This window comes from Pelodiscus sinensis, chromosome 19 (assembly GCF_049634645.1).
Source record: "Pelodiscus sinensis isolate JC-2024 chromosome 19, ASM4963464v1, whole genome shotgun sequence".
Classification (NCBI taxonomy): Eukaryota; Metazoa; Chordata; order Testudines; family Trionychidae; genus Pelodiscus; species Pelodiscus sinensis.
In genome coordinates this window covers 6,916,164-6,939,504 of record NC_134729.1, presented here as the reverse complement: position 1 = coordinate 6,939,504, position 23,341 = coordinate 6,916,164, and the positions used below count along the sequence as shown (strand labels likewise).

The 23,341-nt window shown below is 49.1% G+C and overlaps 1 protein-coding gene across 2 annotated transcripts in view; it reads left to right on the top strand.

Annotated features, from left to right (window-relative positions):
• Positions 1-1,063: 1,063 nt before the first annotated feature.
• LOC102449869 (gametocyte-specific factor 1-like) overlaps positions 1,064-23,341 on the top strand; it is a 28,011-nt gene continuing 5,733 nt past the window's right edge. Inside the window, exons 1-8 of one of the 2 annotated variants that reach the window (XM_014577602.3) lie at positions 1,064-1,196; positions 6,950-6,990; positions 7,613-7,727; positions 10,316-10,416; positions 11,937-12,063; positions 12,978-13,064; positions 13,531-13,591; positions 18,833-18,927. In XM_014577602.3, coding sequence (XP_014433088.1) covers positions 6,979-6,990; positions 7,613-7,727; positions 10,316-10,416; positions 11,937-12,063; positions 12,978-13,064; positions 13,531-13,591; positions 18,833-18,927 — 598 coding nt within the window. In that variant the 5' untranslated portion in view covers positions 1,064-1,196; positions 6,950-6,978. Of the gene's footprint in view, positions 1,197-1,302; positions 1,334-6,949; positions 6,991-7,612; positions 7,728-10,315; positions 10,417-11,936; positions 12,064-12,977; positions 13,065-13,530; positions 13,592-18,832; positions 18,928-23,341 lie in introns of those variants that run through there. The other variant, XM_075902078.1, reaches the window with a different exon arrangement.

The window sequence follows — 23,341 nt, the reverse complement described above, 5'->3', positions numbered from 1 at the left end:
GGAGGAGACTTCTCACACTCCCCCACCCCCAGGCCAATCAGAAACTGGGGGTGGGGGAGCACGCAGTCTCCTCCCACCCTGCCAGGAGAGTGTGGCACTTCTAAGTGCTACATCCTCCTCACAGTGCAGGACCAGGGCAAAGGAAACTTCGTGCACTCCCCTCCCCAGGCCCTGATTGGCCTAGGAGCAGGGGAACCGCAGGGCCTCTGCAGGCAGGATCCACCCTCTTGGAGGCCCTTTTGCCAACCCCTGATATAAAGGCCATATACTGATTCTGTTAATGCTGCATTTATTTGGTCAATATATAGCATCTCGCGCAACAGCTCCTTATCCATGACTAGGGCTCCTGGACACTATGCTAAAACCAATAAATAAGTGATGGCACAGAATAGACCCAAACTCTCCATCCTGTAGCTGGAGAGGCTCCGCGGAGTTAAGAGGAGCAAAATGTAGAAAACCTCATTTTTGTCACTGTGATCACAGCGCTGATTTCACTACAGACATGGTCAGCTAAAGAGGGGCCATTTTTAGCCAGTTGTGTTTCAGAGCAAAAGCATGTGCTGGTACTGGAGTGCCCAGCCGGCCAGGCAGCATAGTCCAAGCAGGGCACCCCATAGCTTGTGAACATACACCCCTCCCTGCTTGGCTGCACTCTCAACCGTCCCAGCATGCACTGCTCCACGCTTAGCCATGTTCCCAGCATGCACTGCTCCACACTTAGCCATGTTCCCAGCATGCACTGCTCCATGCTCAGCCCTGTTCCCAGCATGCACTGCTCCTCCCCTTCAACTGCTGCCCCAGCATCCATGACTCCCTCCCTGAGCCATGTTCCCAGCATGCACTGCCCCTGCCCTCAGCTGCTGTCCCAGCATGCACTGCGGCACTGCTGTCAGCATCCACCCTGCAGCCTTAGGGTACTCCCACCAGTTGCCCCCTCCGCCCCCTCTACTCCCAGCATGCCCTGCGCGCACAAGCCCGGCGCGCGCGAATCTCTGTGCAGAGGGAGCAGGGCAGGCCCCGCCCTCGCGGCCCCGCCCTGGGAGGCGTGACTCGGGAAGCCTCGTTGCGGTGCTCCGGGGAGGAGAAGAGCCTCGTTGTGATCACACCCGGGGGCGGAGCTTCGCCGCGCCTGCTCGAGGACAGGGAGCTGCCTTCGCGCCAAGGGGCACGCGCTGGATCGGCGCACGGCCTGCTGGGTAACGGCGGGAGCCGCGCTTCCTCCTCAGGGCCCCGCTCGGCGGGGGCGCCCCGGGCTCGAGGCCCTTCCCGGGCTGCCGCGCGGCGCTTCACGGGCGGGCGGGCTGAGGCGCGGTGCCCCCGCCCCCCACACGGGGTGCGCCCCGCCCGCTGTCCCACCTCAGCGCCACTCGCCCCCCCCCCCCCGCATCCCTCAGCTCCAGCCCCCCCGCACCCAGACTCCTTCCCGCCACCCAGCCCCCCCCGCATCCCTCTGCTCCAGCCCCCCCGCACCCAGACTCCTAACCGCCCCCCAGCCCCCCCCGCATCCCTCCGCTCCAGCCCCCCCGCACCCAGACTCCTTCCCGCCACCCAGCCCCCCCGCATCCCTCTGCTCCAGCCCCCCCCGCACCCAGACTCCTTCCCGCCCCCCAGCCCCCCCCGCATCCCTCCGCTCCAGCCCCCCCGCACCCAGACTCCTTCCCGCCACCCAGCCCCCCCGCATCCCTCTGCTCCAGCCCCCCCGCACCCAGACTCCTTCCTGCCCCCCAGCCCCCCCCGCATCCCTCTGCTCCAGCCCCCCCGCACCCAGACTCCTAACCGCCCCCCAGCCCCCCCGCATCCCTCCGCTCCAGCCCCCCCGCACCCAGACTCCTTCCCGTCCCCCAGCCCCCCCCCGCATCCCTCCGCTCCAGCCCCCCCGCACCCAGACTCCTTCCCGCCCCTCAGCCCCCCCCGCATCCCTCCGCTCCAGCCCCCCCCCGCACCCAGACTCCTTCCCGCCCCCCAGCCCCCCCCGCATCCCTCTGCTCCAGCCCCCCCGCACCCAGACTCCTAACCGCCCCCCAGCCCCCCCCGCATCCCTCCGCTCCAGCCCCCCCGCACCCAGACTCCTTCCCGCCACCCAGCCCCCCCGCATCCCTCTGCTCCAGCCCCCCCGCACCCAGACTCCTTCCCGCCCCCCAGCCCCCCCACATCCCTCCGCTCCAGCCCCCCCGCACCCAGACTCCTTCCAGCCCCCCCCGCATCCCTCCGCTCCAGCCCCCCCGCACCCAGACTCCTTCCCGCCCCCCAGCCCCCCCGCATCCCTCCGCTCCAGCCCCCCCCGCACCCAGACTCCTTCCCGCCCCCCAGCCCCCCCCCGCATCCCTCCGCTCCAGCCCCCCCGCACCCAGACTCCTTCCCGCCCCCCAGCCCCCCCCGCATCCCTCCGCTCCAGCCCCCCCCGCACCCAGACTCCTTCCCGCCACCCAGCCCCCCCCGCATCCCTCCGCTCCAGCCTCCCCGCACCCAGACTCCTTCCCTCTGCTCCAGCCCCCCCCGCACCCAAACTCCTTCCCTCCGCTCCAGCCCCCCCGCAGCCCTCCGCTCCAGCCCCCCCGCACCCAGACTCCTTCCCGCCACCCAGCCCCCCCGCATCCCTCCGCTCCAGCCCCCCCGCACCCAGACTCCTTCCCGCCCCCCAGCCCCCCCCGCATCCCTCCGCTCCAGCCCCCCCGCACCCAGACTCCTTCCCGCCACCCAGCCCCCCCGCATCCCTCCGCTCCAGCCCCCCCGCACCCAGACTCCTTCCCGCCCCCCAGCCCCCCCCGCATCCCTCCGCTCCAGCCCCCCCGCACCCAGACTCCTTCCCGCCCCCCAGCCCCCCCCGCATCCCTCCGCTCCAGCCCCTCCGCACCCAGACTCCTTCCCGCCCCCCAGCCCCCCCCGCATCCCTCCGCTCCAGCCCCCCGCACCCAGACTCCTTCCCGCCCCCCAGCCCCCCCCGCATCCCTCCGCTCCAGCCCCCCCGCACCCAGACTCCTTCCCGCCACCCAGCCCCCCCCGCAGCCCTCCGCTCCAGCCCCCCCGCACCCAGACTCCTTCCCGCCACCCAGCCCCCCCCGCATCCCTCCGCTCCAGCCCCCCCCGCACCCAGACTCCTTCCCGCCACCCAGCCCCCCCCGCATCCCTCCGCTCCAGCCCCCCCGCACCCAGACTCCTTCCCGCCCCCCAGCCCCCCCCCGCATCCCTCCGCTCCAGCCCCCCCCGCACCCGGACTCCTTCCCGCCACCCAGCCCCCCCCGCATCCCTCCGCTCCAGCCTCCCCGCACCCAGACTCCTTCCCTCTGCTCCAGCCCCCCCGCACCCAAACTCCTTCCCGCCACCCAGCCCCCCCCCCCGCATCCCTCCGCTCCAGCCCCCCCGCACCCAGACTCCTTCCCGCCACCCAGCCCCCCCCCCGCATCCCTCCGCTCCAGCCTCCCCGCACCCAAACTCCTTCCCGCCACCCAGCCCCCCCCCGCATCCCTCCGCTCCAGCCCCCCCGCACCCAGACTCCTTCCCGCCACTCAGCCCCCCCCGCATCCCTCCGCTCCAGCCCCCCCGCACCCAGACTCCTTCCCGCCACCCAGCCCCCCCGCACCCAGACTCCTTCCCGCCACCCAGCCCCCCCCGCATCCCTCCGCTCCAGCCCCCCCGCACCCAGACTCCTTCCCGCCACCCAGCCCCCCCGCATCCCTCCGCTCCAGCCCCCCCGCACCCAGACTCCTTCGCGCCACCCAGCCCCCCCGCATCCCTCCGCTCCAGCCCCCCCGCACCCAGACTCCTTCCCGCCCCCCAGCCCCCCCCCGCATCCCTCCGCTCCAGCCCCCCCGCACCCAGACTCCTTCCCGCCACCCAGCCCCCCCCGCAGCCCTCCGCTCCAGCCCCCCCGCACCCAGACTCCTTCCCGCCACCCAGCCCCCCCGCATCCTTCCGCTCCAGCCCCCCCCCGCACCCAGACTCCTTCCCTCTGCTCCAGCCTCCCCCCGCACCCAAACTCCTTCCCGCCACCCAGCCCCCCCCCGCATCCCTCCGCTCCAGCCCCCCCGCACCCAGACTCCTTCCCGCCACCCAGCCCCCCCCGCATCCCTCCGCTCCAGCCTCCCCGCACCCAAACTCCTTCCCGCCACCCAGCCTCCCCCCGCATCCCTCCGCTCCAGCCCCCCCGCACCCAGACTCCTTCCCGCCACCCAGCCCCCCCCGCATCCATCCGCTCCAGCCCCCCCGCACCCAGACTCCTTCCCGCCACCCAGCCCCCCCCGCATCCCTCCGCTCCAGCCCCCCCGCACCCAGACTCCTTCCCGCCACCCAGCCCCCCCCGCATCCCTCCTCTCCAGCCCCCCCGCACCCAGACTCCTTCCCGCCACCCAGCCCCCCCCATCCCTTCGCTCCAGCCTCCCCGCACCCAGACTCCTTCCCTCCGCTCCAGCCCCCCCCGCATCCCTCCGCTCCAGCCTCCCCGCACCCAGACTCCTTCCCTCCGCTCCAGCCCCCCCCGCATCCCTCCGCTCCAGCCCCCCCGCACCCAGACTCCTTCCCGCCACACAGCCCCCCCCCGCATCCCTCCGCTCCAGCCCCCCCCCCCCGCACCCAGACTTCTTGCGTAAGAACATTTTGCGCAAGGGTTCTTGTGCAAGAAAACGTCCACACTGCCATGTGTGATCTGTGCTTTTGCTCAAGAGCATCCATGGCAGTGTGGACGCTCTCCTGCACAAGAAAGCTCTGATGGCCATTTTAACCATAGGGGTTTCTTGCACAAGAAATCCCTGCCAAGTGTCCGCACTGCCCTCTTCCGCAAGCGCTCCTGTGCAAGAGGGCTTACACCTGATAAAGTGTAGCGCTTGTGCAAGAAGCTCTCGCTTACCACACCATACTGTAAATTTCCTTGTGCAAGAGTGGGTGGGCAGTGTGGACGCTCTGCGGATTCTTGTGCAAGATCGGCTGTACTTGTGCAAGAAGCTGCGAGTGTAGACGTAGTTCTCTTGTTGGTCCACACATGCCTTATTGTGCAAGAGCTCTTGTGCAAAAAGGCTTATTCCTCATAGAGGAATAACTCTTGCACAAAAAGCCCTGTCTTCTGACAATCTATAGTACTTTTTCTTGCGCAAAAACACACTTGTAGTGTGGATGCTTCATGAGTTTTTGCACAAAAACTCACGGTGTGGACGTAGCCCTAGAAAGAGGTGATATGTATGGGGGTGGTGGAGGGCGAATGGAATTGGTTCTTCCCTCTCTCCAGTTTGCTTGTACTGAGCATGCTCAATAAGACTGCTGAAGCTGCTGTCCTCATCTGGCTCCCTCAAGCTCTTATTACCCCCTCCCCCAATCAGGGCATACACAGGTTGCCCCTCCCCCACGAAATCTGAAATGGGTTGGCACCCTGCCCCACAGTTCAGAGTCCTTGGCTGCCTTCTGCACCCCACCCAAGCCTCCTCATCACTGAGCCTGCACCCAGCTGGAGCTTTCAGCCCCCAAACCCCAGCCCTGAGCTGCTACCTGTGCCTCGTCCCCGGCATGTTAACCCTTTGCCCCTGCTCTGAGTTCCCTCCTGCATCTCAAATTCCTCACCTCTGGCTGCACGCCCTTCTGCCTTCTGAACTCCCTGAAACCAACCTCCTGTTGATGTCCCTGCTCCAGTCTGAGGGAGGTGGAAAGAGGATGGAGTGGGGTGGGGATGTGCCAGGCCTTGGGGAAAAGGGCAGGACAAAGGTGTTTGGTTTTATGCCATTAGAAAGTTGTCAATCCAAAGGAGGATAGATATGTCTGTTCTCTCCAAGTATTCTTAGACTGCTCTATGCCCATGGGCAGCTGGTATAAGAGGCAAGGGAAGGCAAATGCCCTCCCAAGCTACCCAATTGGCCCCACCCACACTCTGCCCCCAGTCCCACCCTCATTCAGCATGGCTCTTCCAGTCTTCTGGGGCTTCCCAGACTTCAGCCCCGCAGAGGCTGGGGACACACTACCAGACCTCCCAGGGCCGAAGAGGCTTGGACTGGGTGCTATCTGTGCTCTGGGGCCAAGGAGAGCCACTTGCTGTGTGTTGCCCACTCTCTGGGGCTGGAGGGAGGGACTTCCCACCCTGCTGTGCTCCAGGGAAGGCTGCAGCTGTCAAGGAGGCACCCATCCTCCCTCCCTGTGGTTTGGAGCCAAGAAGACTGGGTCTGTGTGCTGACTGCCCTCTGTCCCAGTGCTCAAGTAGGGAGGGAGTCTGGGGCTGTGCAGCACCTGCTGGGGGGAGGGCTTACTCCTATAGGGAGAGGAGAGGCTTGGCTCCCATGGGGCCCTGGGTGGCAATGGTGGGGTCTTGGACAGAAGGAGAGGGTGGGAGACCAGTGTTCATTTATTTCCATCCGTGTGCAGAATGAATATTATGTGCACCAAGGCACGAGTGGATGTGCACCGCCAGTAGAAACACATGCTGCTGGCTGTGGCGTTCTGCTAATCAGCTGGAAAAATCTGAATCTCTTCTGGGTGTCTACCCAAGCCTCAGCTTCCAGGAAACACTGTTGGGGACTTGCTTCCCTCAGCCCTTAGGTTCACTCACCACCCATGCTCATGCACCCTTAGTGTCATGTGGACTGGGTCATGTGGTTTAGGACATACTAGAAGTCTCTAAAGTGTCCTAAGTCACACCATTCCAGTTTGTCAGAGGCACCTTAAAGTTACTGGCGCTAGTCAGATCTGTAGCTCACATTTGAGTGAGGGATATGTAACTGACACTAGATTCATGAGCTCCAGTTTTATAGGGCATATAATTTTGGTTCTTTGTAAAAGCAACAGCCATATTTTCTGGTGGGCAACAATCTGGGATTTGTCTAGACTGTGCAGTCTTTTAAAATACCTCTTATTTAGATTTACAATTTATCTTGTGGGGAAGGAATTTTTAAATGACTGTTGCATTCACATTGTATGAATTTCAGTGAATACAGGAGAGACTAACTGCTTTTTTTTTTTTCTTTTTTAACCGAAGCATCAGGGACAAAGTTCTTCGAAGAGATCATGAGCCACAAGGTAGGCGTAAAAGTGTTGACCAGTCAGGCAGGTTGAGGGGCCTTAGGATGGAACACTAAAGGGCATATAAAAAAAGATACCGGAGCTCCCAAAATACATGGCTCGGTTTTCTTGAAAACTGGTTCTTTTAACCTTGTTAACTATATTGGGCAAAGAGGATGCTTCAGATGAAAATCTGTGCATTTTAACATCTTTTCTCGAGCAAAAGAATGTAATTTCCTGGAAGTTGAAGCTAAAAAACTGCAAAGTTGGCAATTAGGCTTATTTTTAACAGAGTAATTAACCATTGGAAAAATGACCAACTGTTGTCGTTGATTATCACATTTTTAAATAAAAATTGGATATCTTTCTAAAAGATCTGCTTTAGGTCAAACAGGAATTAATTCAGTGAAGTCCTGTGGCTTGTATTTTAGAGAAGCTCAGCCTAGAAAAATGGTTTTCAACCTCTTTTCATTTGTGGATGCCTAACAAATTTTGAATGTAGGTATGGGACCCCTTTGAAAATCTTAGACAAAGTCTGACCCCCACAGTCCATGGATTACAGATTGAAAACCACTCCTAGATTATTATAATTCTCTTCTGGCTTTAGAAATCTGTGAATCTCCCTGTTTTTGATCTATAGGGTAGATATTTTAAGGAGGAGAGAGACGCTCACAGACTGGCTCATAGGGTTCTCCAACAAACCTTGAATCCGCGTTCCTTCAGCTCCAGTAATATAGATTTAGAAAACAACTATGGTAAGTTTCTTTACTGGCTTGTAACATTCATGCAGGGGGCTGATATGTCAAGGTTTCTTCCAATTCTGCAGTTCTATGATTTTATTCATGGCTATTGCAAAGATAGTGAGAAAGCTATCATTGAAAATATTTGGCTTTGTCCATCTGATCCTCTCATCTGAAGAAGTGGGTTTTGCCCATGAAAGCTCATGATACTGTACATATATTTTTGTTAGTCTCTAAGTCTTCTTTTTAAAGTTGCTTTTAACGTTACAGACTTAACATGGCTATCCCTCTGGACTCTTTACAGATGGAGTGGCTTCTAGGGAAGTAACTTTCCTCTGTAGGATTCAAGTGTTCTGGTAGACATTAAGGATGTTAAGAGGCAGGTAATTGGCTTATCGTGTAGTTGACAGAATTTTTATTAACTACACAACTAGTCGATAAGAGAAGGTGCTCATTCCTGGCTTGCACCAGGCCTGAGAGGTACCCCCGCTGTGGCTCTTCAATTTAAATGTAGAGGGAGTTAGGTACGCAGGCAATCCAGCTCTTAGTACATTTAAACTGCTGCAGAGCTGCAGCGGGGTTAGGTCCTGAGCCTGGCGCAATTTGACCATCTGATCATCTCATCTGAAGAAGTGGGTTTTGCCCATGATTTTCTCTCTCTTTTGTTAGTCTCTAATAGGGATGTTAAGTTACAGTTAATTAGCTAGTCAAGTAGTCAATGGAATTTCCATCAGCTACACGATTAGTTGATAAGAGAAGGCTGTGAACCTTCAACTTCTGTAGTCAGGAGTGACTCTCAGCCAGCAGTGTAAACCAGAAGGGTTTAGTCATCTGGAATACAGCATAGACCAGATGTTAGTATAGAAAGCAGGGCAGGAAGTTATAGCAAAGTCTGGCTTGGGACAGCCCAGAGCTCTGGGCTCTACCCCAAGTCTCAAACCAAGGAACTGACCAGGTTCCAGCAGCCCCCACCCCAACCCCCACCTCTCCATCACATCCAGTTGTTTCTCCTCCATCTTTTGTGCTGTTGCACAAAATTCCCACAGTCAGAAGTAGTAGACACTTGTTGTAATTACCCATGTCAGTGTTTCTCAATGGTCTGTACTTGAGATCTGCCTGGTACTGTTTAGGAAGGCAGCAAGCTGGACCCTGGTATCAAAAAGGTTGAAACATGTATATAATCAATCTGGCCCATCCCCTTTACTTCCAGTTCTCTAGAAAATCTTCCACAGTCCATTGTCCCATGTTCGTTTGGTGCATGCTCTCTGTCCACTGTTACCCCCCCCTTTTTTTCCTCCACTCAAGCTTATTTGAAGAGTGCATTTAAGCCCGTGAAAGCTCATGATACTGTATATATTTTTTGTTAGTGTCTAAGGTGCCACGGGTCTACTCTGTGTACGGTATGAGATGGGTAAATAGCATGGGATATGTGAGGGGAGACATCTTTGTGATAAGAAAGCTGCTTCATGAACACAAACTGAATCCTGGAGAAGAATCATAGAATACTAGGACTGGAAGGGACCTCGAGAGGTCATCGAGTCCAGTCCCCTGCCCCCATGGCAGGACCAAATACTGTCTAGACCATCCCTGATAGACATTTATCTAACCTACTCTTAAATATCTCCAGAGATAGGGATTCCACAACCTCCCTGGTCAATTTATTCCAGTGTTTAACTACCCTGACAGTCAGGAACTTTTTCCTCATGTCCAACCTAAACCTCCCTTGCTGCAGTTTAAACCCATTGCTTCTTGTTCTATCCTTAGAGGCCAAGATGAACAAGTTTTCTCCCTCCTCCTTATGACACCCTTTTAGATACCTGTGTATTCTTATGAAAGATTGTCTCTCTTGCCACCAGAAGTTGGTCCTCACCTACCTTGTCTCTTCTGTGTAACTTTTAAGTAATTAAGGTGGCCTGTGGCTCTCTGAGTTGTCATGTGGACCAGGAAGGAACATTTTAAAAATACCTGTGTTTGGGCTCCTAAGCACCTGCCAATCTCTGCACTGTACAGGACCAAGTGCACTATAGTGCAAATTGCATCCCAGACTTGTTTGATTTTTCTTACTTCAACAGAGATGGCCTTTGGGCATGAACATAAATGCAAAAGATTTACTTCAGAATGCTATGCTTCTGCCAGCCCTTAGCATATCACTATCATCTGACCTCTCTCACACCTACTTTCCCTGTTAGGTGGTTGGGAAAAATATTGCAATTCTGCTTTCGTTTACCTGGATTAAATTTTAAAAAAAGTTAACTAGCTCATTTGATAAGTTCAAGGGTTTTTGTAGTAATGTGTTTCTTTCCAGCTCACTGTTCTGTACTCAATATGTACTGGCCACTTTCTGCACTACTAACTACAATTTCCAAATTTTAAATTGAATATTCCACTCACCAAAAATACAAAGTGAATTTGGTTGGGTACACACAGTGAGTACGAACTAAGCAGTTTTTAACTTTCGTGTAGTCTATTAAAAATTAAAGGCTTAACCCCATTAGAGGACAGTTTCTGTGTTTAATGTGTCTCCACACTTGTTAATTGTGTTGATGTTCTTAATTCTTGTTTTATAGACTGTTTTCTTTTGTCTTTCTTTTTTCCTTTGCCAGTTGATGCTTTGGATCCAGAAAAGCTAATACAATGTCCATATGATAACTATCATCAAATCAGGGCTTGTCGGTTTCCCTATCATCTTATAAAGTGCAGGAAGGTAGGATGGGATGTTAAGGTATCTAATGCATTTGAGAAGTGATATTTTTGTGAATGCTAATGTGTGATGAGTTTAGTATGCTGTTGCCTTTTGGTGGAAGGCATGTATTCATTTGCACTTAAGCTGGAAACACCTATCTTTGTTTCATATTTGTATGTGTCATCCATTTACCACATAGTAAAAGCATTCAGTTCATCTTTAGTAATGCACTTCAGATCAGTGCATTTGCCGTGAAGAAAGGTGATACAGGTTCTTCAGAAAACTCAGTGATAGGATCTTATGTTCTTGCAACAGTTCATTCATTGGACCAGGATATTTGTCACACTTCAGGCCATGCAGGGAATACATGGATGCCTTCTGGCTGGCCAAAGCAAAAGCAATCTGGTGTTATAGTTAATTCTTTATTTTGCAATGCAGCTGCTAAGCCATCTTATATTAAGTATATATCTAGCTGAAACTTTCTCTTCAGTCTTCTGCCTTGGGCTAGAATTAAATATATTTAACAGGAGAAGCTGCTCCTTTCTTTTGTCCTCTCAATCTAGTCTCTTATTTTAATCTCTCCAGTACTACTGTGTTCTAGTTTACTGGTATCACCAAATGTATATTAGTATAACTGCACCCACATGTTAAGATGTTGTATCAGTATGACCAGGGCTTGACAAATGGCGGCGAAACCTACTCGCCAGCCCCACACTGTGCATGCGCAAGACCCACATTGCTCATGCGCATTCTGCTCGTGAACAGGGCGACCGGCTGAAATCTACTTGCCACGGGTGAGTAGATTCAGTGATTTGTTGAGCCCTGAGTATAACTATTGGCTAAGAATCACACCCCGAGGCAACATAGTTGTAGCAATACAAAAGCCATGCAGAGCTGGCTTGAGCAGTATGTGTTCTTTCTCTGTCAACTTTATCCTTAGGAAAGAGCAAGGGTCTTTAATTCAGTGGGAATAGTAGTACTCTGCTGCATCCACACTAGTCTACCTATACTCCCAAAGTGCTCCTAATATAAATGTGGCCTCAGGTGGAACTTTGAGTAAATTCCATCTTGTTTCAGAAAGGTTAAATTAACTGCAAAGACTTAAGCTCTAGTGCATGCAGGGGCTAGTTCTCTAGTATGTTGCTTTCTTAATTTAAAAAAAGTGGCTGAATTATTTAGGGTTTCAGAGCACTTATTCCCCATGTAGAGTTTTGAGAGCAATTTCATCTGTGCATTGAACCATGTCAGTGATGACATTGCAACAGTTCCACTGCATTTGTACTGAGGCTGCTCTTCAGTCAGATACATTATACTGAATTTAAAAACAAACATAAGCTATGTCATAAAAAATGCATATGCTTTGCTGTTTCCCCACTGCATTTGTGCTCAGCATCTAAGCTGCATTTTGTTTTTCCTTGTTTTAATTTTTTTCAAAAACTAATTTCAGGGTGCAAATTGTACAAACCCTTTACTAATGACTAGAAAACACAATGGTTATGGTGCATTCAATGAGTATAGCATGTACTTTTCAATTTCTCTAGAACCACCCTGAAATTGCAAAGCAACTAGCTACGTGCCCCTTTAATGCCCGCCATCAGGTTCCAAAAGCTGAGATCAGCCATCATATATCAAGCTGTGATGACAAAAGCTGCATTGAGCAAGACATTGGTGAGAAAATATTAGATTCCTTTACTCTAAACTCGCTTCTTGAACTCTTGGGCTAGCAGAATTCTAACTTTTGCTGTTAATGTCTAAGATGCCTTAATATTCTATTATTGCTTAAGCAACCCTTTAACCATAGTGCTGTGTAATACAGAAGCAGCTGGAGCCCTTGGAGATTTGTATTTCATTCACTCTGTATCCATGCAAATTCTTGCTTGCATTGCATGTGTTATCTGCTAGAGATTTTAGCATTAAAAAGAAAACTGTACATTGTGCCGTAAACTGTGTATTGAAACAAGATCTATTTGGGAATCTGGGTGGCTTATAGAGGAAAAATAATGGCCGTGAAAGAGGTGGGTCTGTCACCCCAGCACTTAAATCACTTGGTTATGTGGGTCATGTTCAAGTTCTTCTCACCCCAGTGATGTCTGTGTGACTATTACAGCACTGGAAAACAAACTGTTCACTGGCAAAAGTAAACTTGTGCTGAAACTAGTAATGATGTGTATTTTAATGTAGACAGGGCTTAGAGCACGACCATACTGAAAAATCCCTGGGATTGGCAACTAGAGGTCATATCCACCCTGCCAGATCAGTTTGTGGCCTGCGAAATGTTCTGTGTTGTAGCAAACATTTGAGTGATGCAATACAGCCTTTTAGGGTATGGCTTGCCAAAGAGTTCTCATGGATTTTGTGGCCCCTTGTTACCTTCATATTGTCCATTTCTGGCCTTAAGAGTGAAGATCTAAGAGTTTTGCTCTTAAGACTAGGCAAGTACTTGATCAATTTCCAGTGTATGCTATTCCTCTCCAAAGCCTGGAGCTATTTTACAGTTAGGTCAAAAATGATAAATGCCCCTATAAAGGATTTTATTTGATCCAAAAAAAGATTTTCTCACTAAGAATCTTCTTTGTTTTAAGTGAGTCAGTCAAATAACTGCCACAGAGAGAAGATGAACATTGTCAGCACGTGGCAGCCGCCCCCATGTGACGAAGACTGGGATAAAGGTAAGAAAGTAGATTGTCACAGTGGCTGTGAGCCCATACTATTGTCTTCTCTTCCCCCCCCCCCTCCCCCCAAGAATTTACATGGACTAGGAGAGAGAGAGAGGTTCTATAGACCCTTCTTCATGTTTTGGGATACCCAATTATACTGTCCCTGACCAAATCAAATTCTCCTGCTTCATGGGCTCTTCCATATGCCTACTCTTCTCCACAAAACATCTGTTGTTTCCCATGTGGTCTGTTGCACCATCTGTGCTTTGATGAAAATGGAAATTGATTATAACCTTTACACTTCATATTTCTCAATTAAATGTCTGCTTTGCTGTCACTTATGCCAAGCCTTAGCTCAATTCTCATTTGGTTTTGTAAACCTAGCAACATCCTTGTCATATTTCTCATTTTCTGTTGCTACGACGCTTGCAAAAGTTACTTAGGACTGAGCCACAATGATGTCTGTTTCCTTTGGCAGATCTACAGGAGCAATCAAATTCTACATTCATTTGGGGAACGTTTCGTAGTAGCACAAGCAGGTACCAAAAGGTGTATTCCTTGTGACATTGCTTTCCATAGAAAATGTGCTTTCAGACTACTTCTAATTCTCATTGCCCATTAGGGCAAGAGGCAATTTACTATATGAAACCTGGTTTTGGTGTGACTGGGTGGGTAGTTCCCACTGGAATGGATCAACATTCCTCTGACTCTGTCAGTGTTTCCTGTCTCCTTTTAATGGTAAGGCTGTATAAAAGCGTATAAGAACCTACTCTTGTTACCGTATAATGGTACTATAGTAGAACTAGAGGAGTAGTGATGGTCCTGAATTCAACCCCAACTGGTTATATATTTCTTGGGGTGGTATTAACCACTAAACTGTTATGCTGAGTTTGATAGAAGTGAAGGTTGATGCCAGCTCTTAAAGCCTAAATTGCCTAACTTCTGACAGCTGACCTCCTTCAAGTAACTTCATGACCTGCTGCAAATAACTTCTAACAGGTGGGAAATTTTTGAGGCAGTTAAAACTTGTAGTCAGAAATAATCATTTTATTGTTTGTGAAGAGCAATCAAAATGCAGGTTTGGAAAATGAAGCATAGTGTGTCTGGGCATTATCTCTCTTCTCACCTCCTGACTAAGTCATTTTACTATGCCTCCTCTATCTAATCAGAGGTCATCAGCATATGACCTTACACAGCCTGTAACAGTGACAGAGAATCACTGAAAGATGACCTCTAAAGGTACCAAGTCCAATCGCCTGCACTCATGGCAGGACCAAGTATTATCACTCCCATCTCTGAGAGGTGTTTGTCTAACAAGTTCTTAAAATCTCTGAGATTCTACAGCCTCCACAGACAATTTATTCCAGATCTTAACTACACTGACAGGAAGTCATTCCTAACGGCTAACCTAAATCTCCCTTTCTGCAGTTTAAGTCCATTGTTTCGTGTCCTATCTTAGAATCACAGAGCTGGAAGAGACCACAGGAGGTCATCAAATCCAGCCCCTTACCCAAAGCAGGACCAACCCCAACTAAATCATCCCTTCCAGGGCTTTGTCATGCCGAAACTTAAAAACCTCTAGGGATGGAGATTCCACCACTTCCGTAGGTAACCCATTCCAGTGCTTCACCACCCTCCTAGGCTATGTCTAGACTGCAAAAGAGCCTCTTTCGAAAGAGAGCGTCTAGACTGCACGTTGAACTTTCGAAAAAGCGGCTTGCTTTTTCGAAAGAAAGCATCCAGTGAGTCTGGATGCTCTCTTTCGAAGAAGCCCTATTTACATTGAAGAACGCCTTCTTTCGAAAGAGGAACTTTCGAAAGAAGGCGTTCTTCCTCGTGAAATGAGGTTTACCGCCATCGAAAGAAAAGCCGCGTTCTTTCGATTTAATTTCGAAAGAACGCGGCTTGAGTCTGGACGCAGGGGAAGTTTTTTCGGAAAAAGGCTACTTTTCCCGAAAAAACCCCTGAGTCTGGACACAGCCTTAGTGAAATAATAGTTTTTCCTGATATCCAACCTAGACCTCCCCCACTGTAACTTGAGACCATTGCTCCTTGTTCTACCATCTGTCACCTCTGAGAACAGCCTCTCTCCATCCTCTTTGGAACCTCCCTTCAGGAAGTTGAAGGCTGCTATCAACACCCCCCTCACTCTTCTCTTCTTCTGCAGACTAAATAAGCTCAAATCTCTCAGCCTCTCCTCGTAAGTCAAGTGCTCCAACCCCTAATTATTTTGGTTGCCCTCCACTGGACCCTCTCCAATGTGTTCACATCCTTTCTGTAGTGGGAGGCCCAGAATTGGGTGCAGTATTCCAGATGTGGCCTCACTAGTGCCAAATAAAGGAGTATAAATCACTTCTCTAGATCAGCTGGCAATTCTCCTCCTAATGCACCCTAATATGCTATTAGCCTTCTTGGCTACATTGACTATTTTGAATGCCTGCATTTGCATCCCTAGTTCGAACTAGGGTGCAAGTGTAGACATACCCTTAGGCATGTAGGTTTAAGGACACAACAATCAACCAATACTGGTTAATCAAAACAAAAATACCCCATGTGTTTATTATCAAAACAAAACTACTGTTGCAAGTATAGTAAATGACTGGGTGTTAAAAGCCATGGAGTAAAATAGACTCGGGGAAATACCTGGGTCTTAATCCTTAGTTACAAGAGAAAAACAACCAGCTCAGACATGATTTCCAACCCCCCAAACAAGTAAAACAATTAACCTGACAGACTATCTAAACTTTTCCCTACTTACACATTTCAAGGAGTCACATTCCTGGGAGAGCCTGACTCCCTTGGTACCTGGAGAAAAACTGCTCTGATCTAAAAACAAAAAGAGAGCGAGAAAACCCCTTTCTCAGTTTGAAATTCCTAATTGCATTTCTTTCCCTCTACTATGTGCTGATTAGGCCTCAGTTGAAGTATTGTGTCCAATTCTGGGCACCACATTTCAAGGAAGATGTGGAGAAATTGGAGAAGGTCCGGAGAAAAGCAACAACAATGATTGAAGTTCTAGAAAACATGACCTTTGAGGGAAGATTGAAAGAATTGGGCATGTTTAGTTTAGAAAAGAGGGGACATGAGAGCCGTTTTCAAGTATCTGAAAGGGTGTTACAAGGAGGAGGGAGAAAAATGTTTTCATTGGCCTCTGATGAAAGGACTAGAAGCAATGGGCTTAAATTGCAGCAAGGATAGTTTAGGCTGGACATTAAGAAAAACTTCCTAACTGTCAGGGTGGTTAAACACTGGAATAAATTGCCTAGGAGGTTGTGGAATCCATCAGTGGAGATATTTAAGAGCAGGTTGGATAGGCATCTATCAGAGGTGATCTAGACGGTGCTTGGTCCTGCTGTGAGGGCAGGAGACTAGACTCAATGACCTCTCAAGATCCCTTCCAGTTCTAGGATTCTATCCTGCATCCCTATCCCACTCACTGGCATCACTGTCCCACACATTGAACCCTTCACTTTTGTTTCCACCCCAGAGCCTAAGGGGGTCTACAAAATCCACTATCTCTTGACCCCCAGAAAAGTAAATCTGGCCTATGGGAAGCTCAGTCCTCCCTGTCTCTTCCCCTCACCCTGTGGGGCTAGAGTGCCAAAAGAGTGAAGTGTCTCACTCAGTTGGGGACTACATCTGTGAGGGTTGACGGAGGAGTTTTTTTTTTTTTTTTTTGCTTCTCACTTGTGTGGTCCCCAACTGATTTTTTTTTCCTGTGGATCAGTGGTTTCTGACCCAAAAAAGGTTGCCCCTACCACTGCCATAATGAAGAAAACGTTGAAATCTTTTGTGTTTGACATAGAAGAATATTTTACATTATTTAAAATGAAGTCTGATAAACTAACATTAAGCAGATTAAGCATTTTAATTTTCTCATAATTTAAATTAAACTGTTCTTACCAGCTACAGCACTAGCTGAATGGCTTGGGCATAATTATGTAATTAACAGTGAGTTTCCATTACCACCTGGTGGTCCACGGAGAGGTTTGCATTGATCCAGGTGGTCCACAGGGTGAGCGGTGGAGAGGACTCCTCTCTCCTTCCCAGCAGAGTGGCATGGCCCAGGACAGGAGGGTTAAATCTTGGCACGCCACTTTGGAAAGGTTGCTGACCCCTGACCTAGTAAATAAAACCACAATCAAAGCCTAAAATACTTGGAAGATTGAATATGAATTAGTGAATTCTTACCCTGGCTGATGAGGCAAGCAAGCTTGCGGATTCTCAAAGCTGCATTTGCTTTGCAGTTTGGGATTCCAAGTCTTTTTGTTTTGGAGCTTCTCTCTGAGTTGTGGGAAAATGAACAACACCTTGCCTTCTATCATTTTTTCATATGGCAGAAACTCTTCTAACCCAGGCCAGTTTGTAGAAAAATACAGGTATCTAAAATGAAGTCCAGATATATGTGATCTGGTCACATGCCCTTGTAGTCATAGCAGCCAGTACTTGCAAGATGATTGAAAGGTCCACAGGAAGGCCAAGCTATTTCAAAGCCCATGGTCTTTGTTGATGAGCCATTAGCATTGTTTGGTTTCTTCATTGTTGTAGCCCATAATCCCTCAAATCCCTGAAAATGCTGACCATGGTCATTTACCAGAGTAAAAGCCCTTTGAAATAGAGCCCTAGTCAATATTCATAACTTTGGATACAAAAATTACACAAGCGACGAGGAGTCCTGTGACATTTTATAGACTAACAGATTTATTGGAGCATAAGCTTTCGTGGGCAAAGACCCACTTAGTCAGATGCATGTAATGGAAATTCCAGAGGCAGGTATAAATATACAGGCATAAGAAAAGAGTACCAATCAAGAGTAAGGCTAGTGATAATGAGGTCAATTCAGTCAGGGAGGATGAGGCCCACTTATACAGGCAGACAAATAAGAAAATCATATTCAGTAATTCTAATGTCATCTTATGTAATCTATTTTGTACAAAAGTTATAATTATGTTTTAATCATATCATCATATTATTATTCTATTACTATTACTGTAGGGTGTAGTGTCATACATCCTTTTTACTTGAGATCAAATTTTGAATTTTAATCTTATCCTTCAAGGCCTTGCAACCCCTCCCTATTGGGTATCATATGCAGCAAACTGTCATTATCTAAACCATTTAAGTTATTTTATAGAGCTGGACCCAGAATTGATACCTGTGGGAGCCCATTCGATATGCCCTTCCAGCTGACTGTGAACCACTGATAACTACTTTCTGGGAATGATTTTTCAGTTATTTTCCCACCTTACAGCAGCTCCATTTCTGTAATTTCCTTAGTTTGTTTTATTAGGCGGTCATGTGAGCCAGTATCAAAAGTCTTAATAAACTCAAGGTACACCACATCTACCACTTTCCTTCTCCCTCCCTCCCATCGACACAGCATTTTACCATTCCAAAGAAAGCAATTAGGTTTGTTTCTCACAACTTGTTCTTGACAAATCCATGCTGTTATTTACAATAGGATGTGTGCTGAGATACTATTTACAGTTGAGAACAGTGCACTATTTATAACATAGTTTTTTCTTGATACCTTTTGGCTTCTTTCTTGTTTGGGTGACTGATTAGCTGGTGATTTTAGCTGAAAAGTAGATGGTATCAACATATTTAACACTCTTCTCTAGACTTTGAGAGGATCAGTAACTCTTCTGATTGCATGAAGGTTTATATTAATTTACATACTCTGTCTGCTTCAAGGTTAGAAAAATAATTGGGTATTATATGGTAAAGGCATTTGGCTAAAAAGTACACATGTGCAGGATAATTTTTATTTGATCCTTCAGCTCTGGATCCAGTGTAGTAATGGAGCAAAAGAGTAACCTAACAGCAGGCATGAGAGCACCCAAGTCCTTGCCATATATCCTATCCTGGAAAAGCAGTAAGTACAAAGGCACGTGGCCTGCCCATGCTTTAAGCTAGAACCTGCATGTTAGCTAAAAGTAGAGTGTGTGAACTTTTTTCTCTATTTTTATTCCATGTGTCAGCATTCACCTGCATAAATTGAAATGTTTTTATTACTACCGTGATGAGCAAGTGGAGATGGGAAGCTCTGTAACACAGTCCTTCCTACAAGTAACTCAATTCCTGTCATGGATGGAGTGTTTTCTGGGTCCAGGTTTTATTTCACAGTAGGAAAGTAAAATGCTCTGTGGCAAAGGAGCTCCATGTATTGTCCCCATTACTATAGCAGCTGACATTGAAATACCAGATTATTATTCACCATGATTTGTTAAATAAAAGTTGAGGCTTACAAACAAGTCTGAGTTTGGCACAGTGGAACTCAATGCAGTTGTAGCTTTTTGGGCATAACTGCTACTGGAGTCAGTGGGAGCTATACATGTGTAACAGCTGCAGCGTTTGGTTTTGTTTTGCAGAACTTGATTGAAGTTTCAAGGGTGCATCTATCCAAGGGAACCTGCCAACATTACTTCCAAGGGGATGTAACCTAAACACTGAAAAGGCCATTGTTATTTGGAATAAGTGTGTACTGAAGGCCATGTTTTCACTCTGGGGAAGATTGATGCTGCTGTGATCAATCTTCCAGAGTTTGATTAAGTGGGTTTAGTAAAGACCCACTAAATTGAACTTAAACGGCTTCCCCATCAGTGGCCAGTACTCCTGCTCCAGCATGGAGTAAGGGAAGCTGACAGAATTATTTGCTCCCGTTGGCCTCCTGCTATTGGGCATAGTGGGGAAACTAGAATCAAGGTAAAGTGATTCCAGCTAAGTTGTTAACATAGCTAGAGTTGCGTATCATAATGTAACCTTCCCCTTTCATGTAGACCTGGCCTTAGGAAGTCATCTGCATAGCAGTATAGCAGTGTGCACTCCTAGAGGAATTCAGTGCTAAAAATTAAACAATCTGCACACAATTTTTTAAAATTCTGCATATTTCAGTTGTCAAAATAATCACACCAGTTTCAATTATTTTTGGTAATTAATTTATTTCAAAATACCTGTCAGTAAGTATGTCGTAACAATACAGGCAACAAAAAATATTTCCTCAGGAGTAGTCAAAGAAACTTCTGTGACAACCCAGTTCCTGTTTCTTTGTTATGCTTTTGTTAGTTACCTCGGTCTGGGTATGTCTCTTGTGCCTGATGAGCACATCTTGGGAGAAATGTCTGCCCCTCCAGTTTGAGACATTGCTCCCATATCCTTAGGATACAAGTATGAGGCACAGCACAGCCCAGATACCTGTACCCTCAACTCCCTAGAGCCTAGGGAACAGAGGGAGAAACAGCCTGATGCTGGGTCCCTGGCTTGTAGAGAATTTCCTGCACGCTGCTTTCTTCCTTCAGGACATAATGGGAACAGCAGCTGCATGGAATAGTCCATCTCCCTCTCCTCCTGACAGTGTCATGTATTTATGAGCTGGAGAGCCATTTACCTTAGGGCCAGAGTTAGTCCTCAGATCCCACTAGTGGGCCAGCAGGCACCCCTCTCTAGCAGAAAGTCTCCTGGCTCTCGTACATCCCCTTGCTCTGTTGCAGTGAAGCGGAACAACTGGGATGGTCTGGGAAATGGAAACAGAGCAGAGGCTGCTGCATTACTCTGCTTCTCTGCAGCGCCTGCTGCCACACTGAGTGCAGGATGGTGGGGCAGAGACTGACCTCGGCTGTCACCCTCCTAAGCCTCCTAGTAATCCCAGGGGGAAGGGGCAAGATTGAGAGGGAGAAGGCAGAGCAGGGGTGGGAAGAGGCAGGGTGGGTGTAGGTGGTGCAAGGACTGGACTTGGGCAAAGGGTATGGAAACCCTCCCCAGGGGCCCAGAGATTCATGTGCCAACAGCTATGTGCAGGTCATGTGAACTGCTCGGGCTGCAAATGGGCCACGAGACTGAGATCCCTGGCCAAGATGGTCAGGAATGCAGCCCTGTGCTTTTGTTGATTCTAAACAGGTGACTGCCAGAAGCAGGGGTGAATTATTCCATAATTGCTGTGTTCTATTCACTCTCCCGAAGCTCTCGTGGGGACTGCCATTGGAGACAGAATACTGGGCAAGAGGGGACATAGTCTGACCCAGTATGGCAGCTCTTGTGTTCTTGTCAACTCTTGCCACGTATGACTCCTCCGAAGATTTTGTCTTTAAAATACAATTCAGTTTATCCAAAACCCTTTGTCCAAAAATCCTGCTCCTCAAAGCACTTAGTTCAGAGTAGGGATGTGAAAGTGTTCATGGTTAAATGCAGGCTTCCGGTACATGTGGGGAGATGGCTTAAATGCCAGCTGTCCACATGCACTGGCTCCCAAGGAGCCGCCTGTTGCCCTATCCTGCTGCCTGCGGGAGGAGGGCTGCGGGCAGGCAGGAGCCGGTACACACAGGGATCCAGCTGCTCTCTCCCCCATGTAACCATTTTCCACAAATATACATTTTAACATTCCTAGTTCAGAGTAACTATAATTAAACAGCCTGGTGATCAGCCATGCCATTCAGGGCTTAAGGAAGGAGTTTCTTGTACTTACAGAATGCTTACTTGAAAATATTTTACCCCTTAGCAACAAGCACAAAGGATGTTAAATTGCAGTTATCTGGCTAATTGTTTAGTTGATTCAGTTTGTATCGACTCCACGATTAGTCAATAAGGGCTGCTCTGCAGAGCCACAGTGTGGGTAGCTCCTGGAGCCAGCTCAAGTCGGCACTGAGCAACCCCCGGCTTGTGCAGACTCCGGGAGCCACCTGCGCTGCTGCTCTGCATTTTAAATGTAGTAAGAGCTGCCAGCCAGGCTCTTACTACATTTAAAATGCAGAGGTGCAGTATTCTGGACCAGCATAAGCCAGACTGCGCAGTCCCGACTTGTGCTGAGTCCAGCAGCCCCTGTTCGTGACAGACAGGGCTGCCCATGGGCAGGGGCTGCTGCTAGAACAGCCTTTGCCCCAGGTGAGCCTCAGCCCACTGTGAACAGAGGCTGCTTCACAGCAGTCTCCCTCTGCTGCCCTCTAAGGGTATGTCTACTGGTAGTTCGGAATAGGAAGCCTAATCCGAACTACCTACTTCGTGCTGCGTGTAGCCGCGGGCACAGAGTCCGAACTAGCGGACATTTAAAAATGGCGGCGCCCGGCAACTTGCAAATGAAGCCCGGGAAATTCAAATCCCAGGCTTCATTTGCAACTCCGGTTGCCTACATTACCAGCCTAGTTCGAACTAGGGTGGTAGTGTAGACATACCCTAATAGAGGCAGGAGGGAGGGGAATGGGCAGGGGGCATTGTGGAGGGGTGCTGGGAGAAACGGCTTTTTAAGTTGGCTCCCTCCAGCACTGGCTCCTGTTTTTCCCCCTCTTGCTGCCTCTTATACAGAAAGCAGCAAGGAGGGAAGCGAGTAGTTGAGTACTCGAGGAAGTTTATGCTTATCGGGTAGTTGAATAGTCAACTGCTTGCTCACATCTTTAACAAGCACTAACTAGAAGGAGGTGTAACCCACTGAGCGTTTTGCTGCTGTTCTCTTGTCAAACTGTAGCTATGATGGACAGGCCGTAAAGCTGTCCTGTTCTGGCGATGCCTGTGATTTGAAAGGAAGGAAGATTTTGCAAGAGAATTCCTTTGAAGTAGCCATTACTTTAAATGCCAGTGAGAATTACAGTCTTTTACTTTTGCCAATGACAGAACATCTGTGATCTGAGCATATGTTCCCAGCTTGAGCCCCAATAACTGTAGAGACTGTTTGCTTGATCTTAACATGATACTTAAGCCTCCAGTGCCTCAGTTTCGCTGTCTATAGAATGCAGCAATAGCCACTTTGCAGGGTCTCTGAGAAGATAAACATGTGAACTATAAAGTATCTTCACATGAAAGGTGATGAAGCGCAAAGTAGCATTATTAGGGTTTACCTTTGAGTAGAAATTTTCCAGTTTAAAAAAAAAGCAGGCCTTTGCAGGAGATCCCATTGGAACACACTTACTTGACACCTGCTGTACATTGCTAGGTAAAAGTGTGAATGAATGAAGGATACAGTATCATAAGCACAGTTATTTGCAGTGCAAAATACACTCCACCTAAATGGAAAGCTTGGTGTGAAGTTTTTGTAGTTCTCACATTTTTATCACTGTATTTTAATTTAGCAAGTCACGTTTCATGTAACTAACTTCGAGGGGCTGACTGAGAAATATATTTCAAAAGTATGTCTAACAGCCTGCTTGAAATACCCGATTTAAGAAAAATCTGACAGTTATAATACACTATGCTAATCAACTGCTTTTTCCCACCATGCAGTTCTTCTGTCAAAAGCAGCTTTACATAAAACACAAGGTGGAAGTGGAAGACTGACAGATATGATTAATTCCCAAGGAAATGTG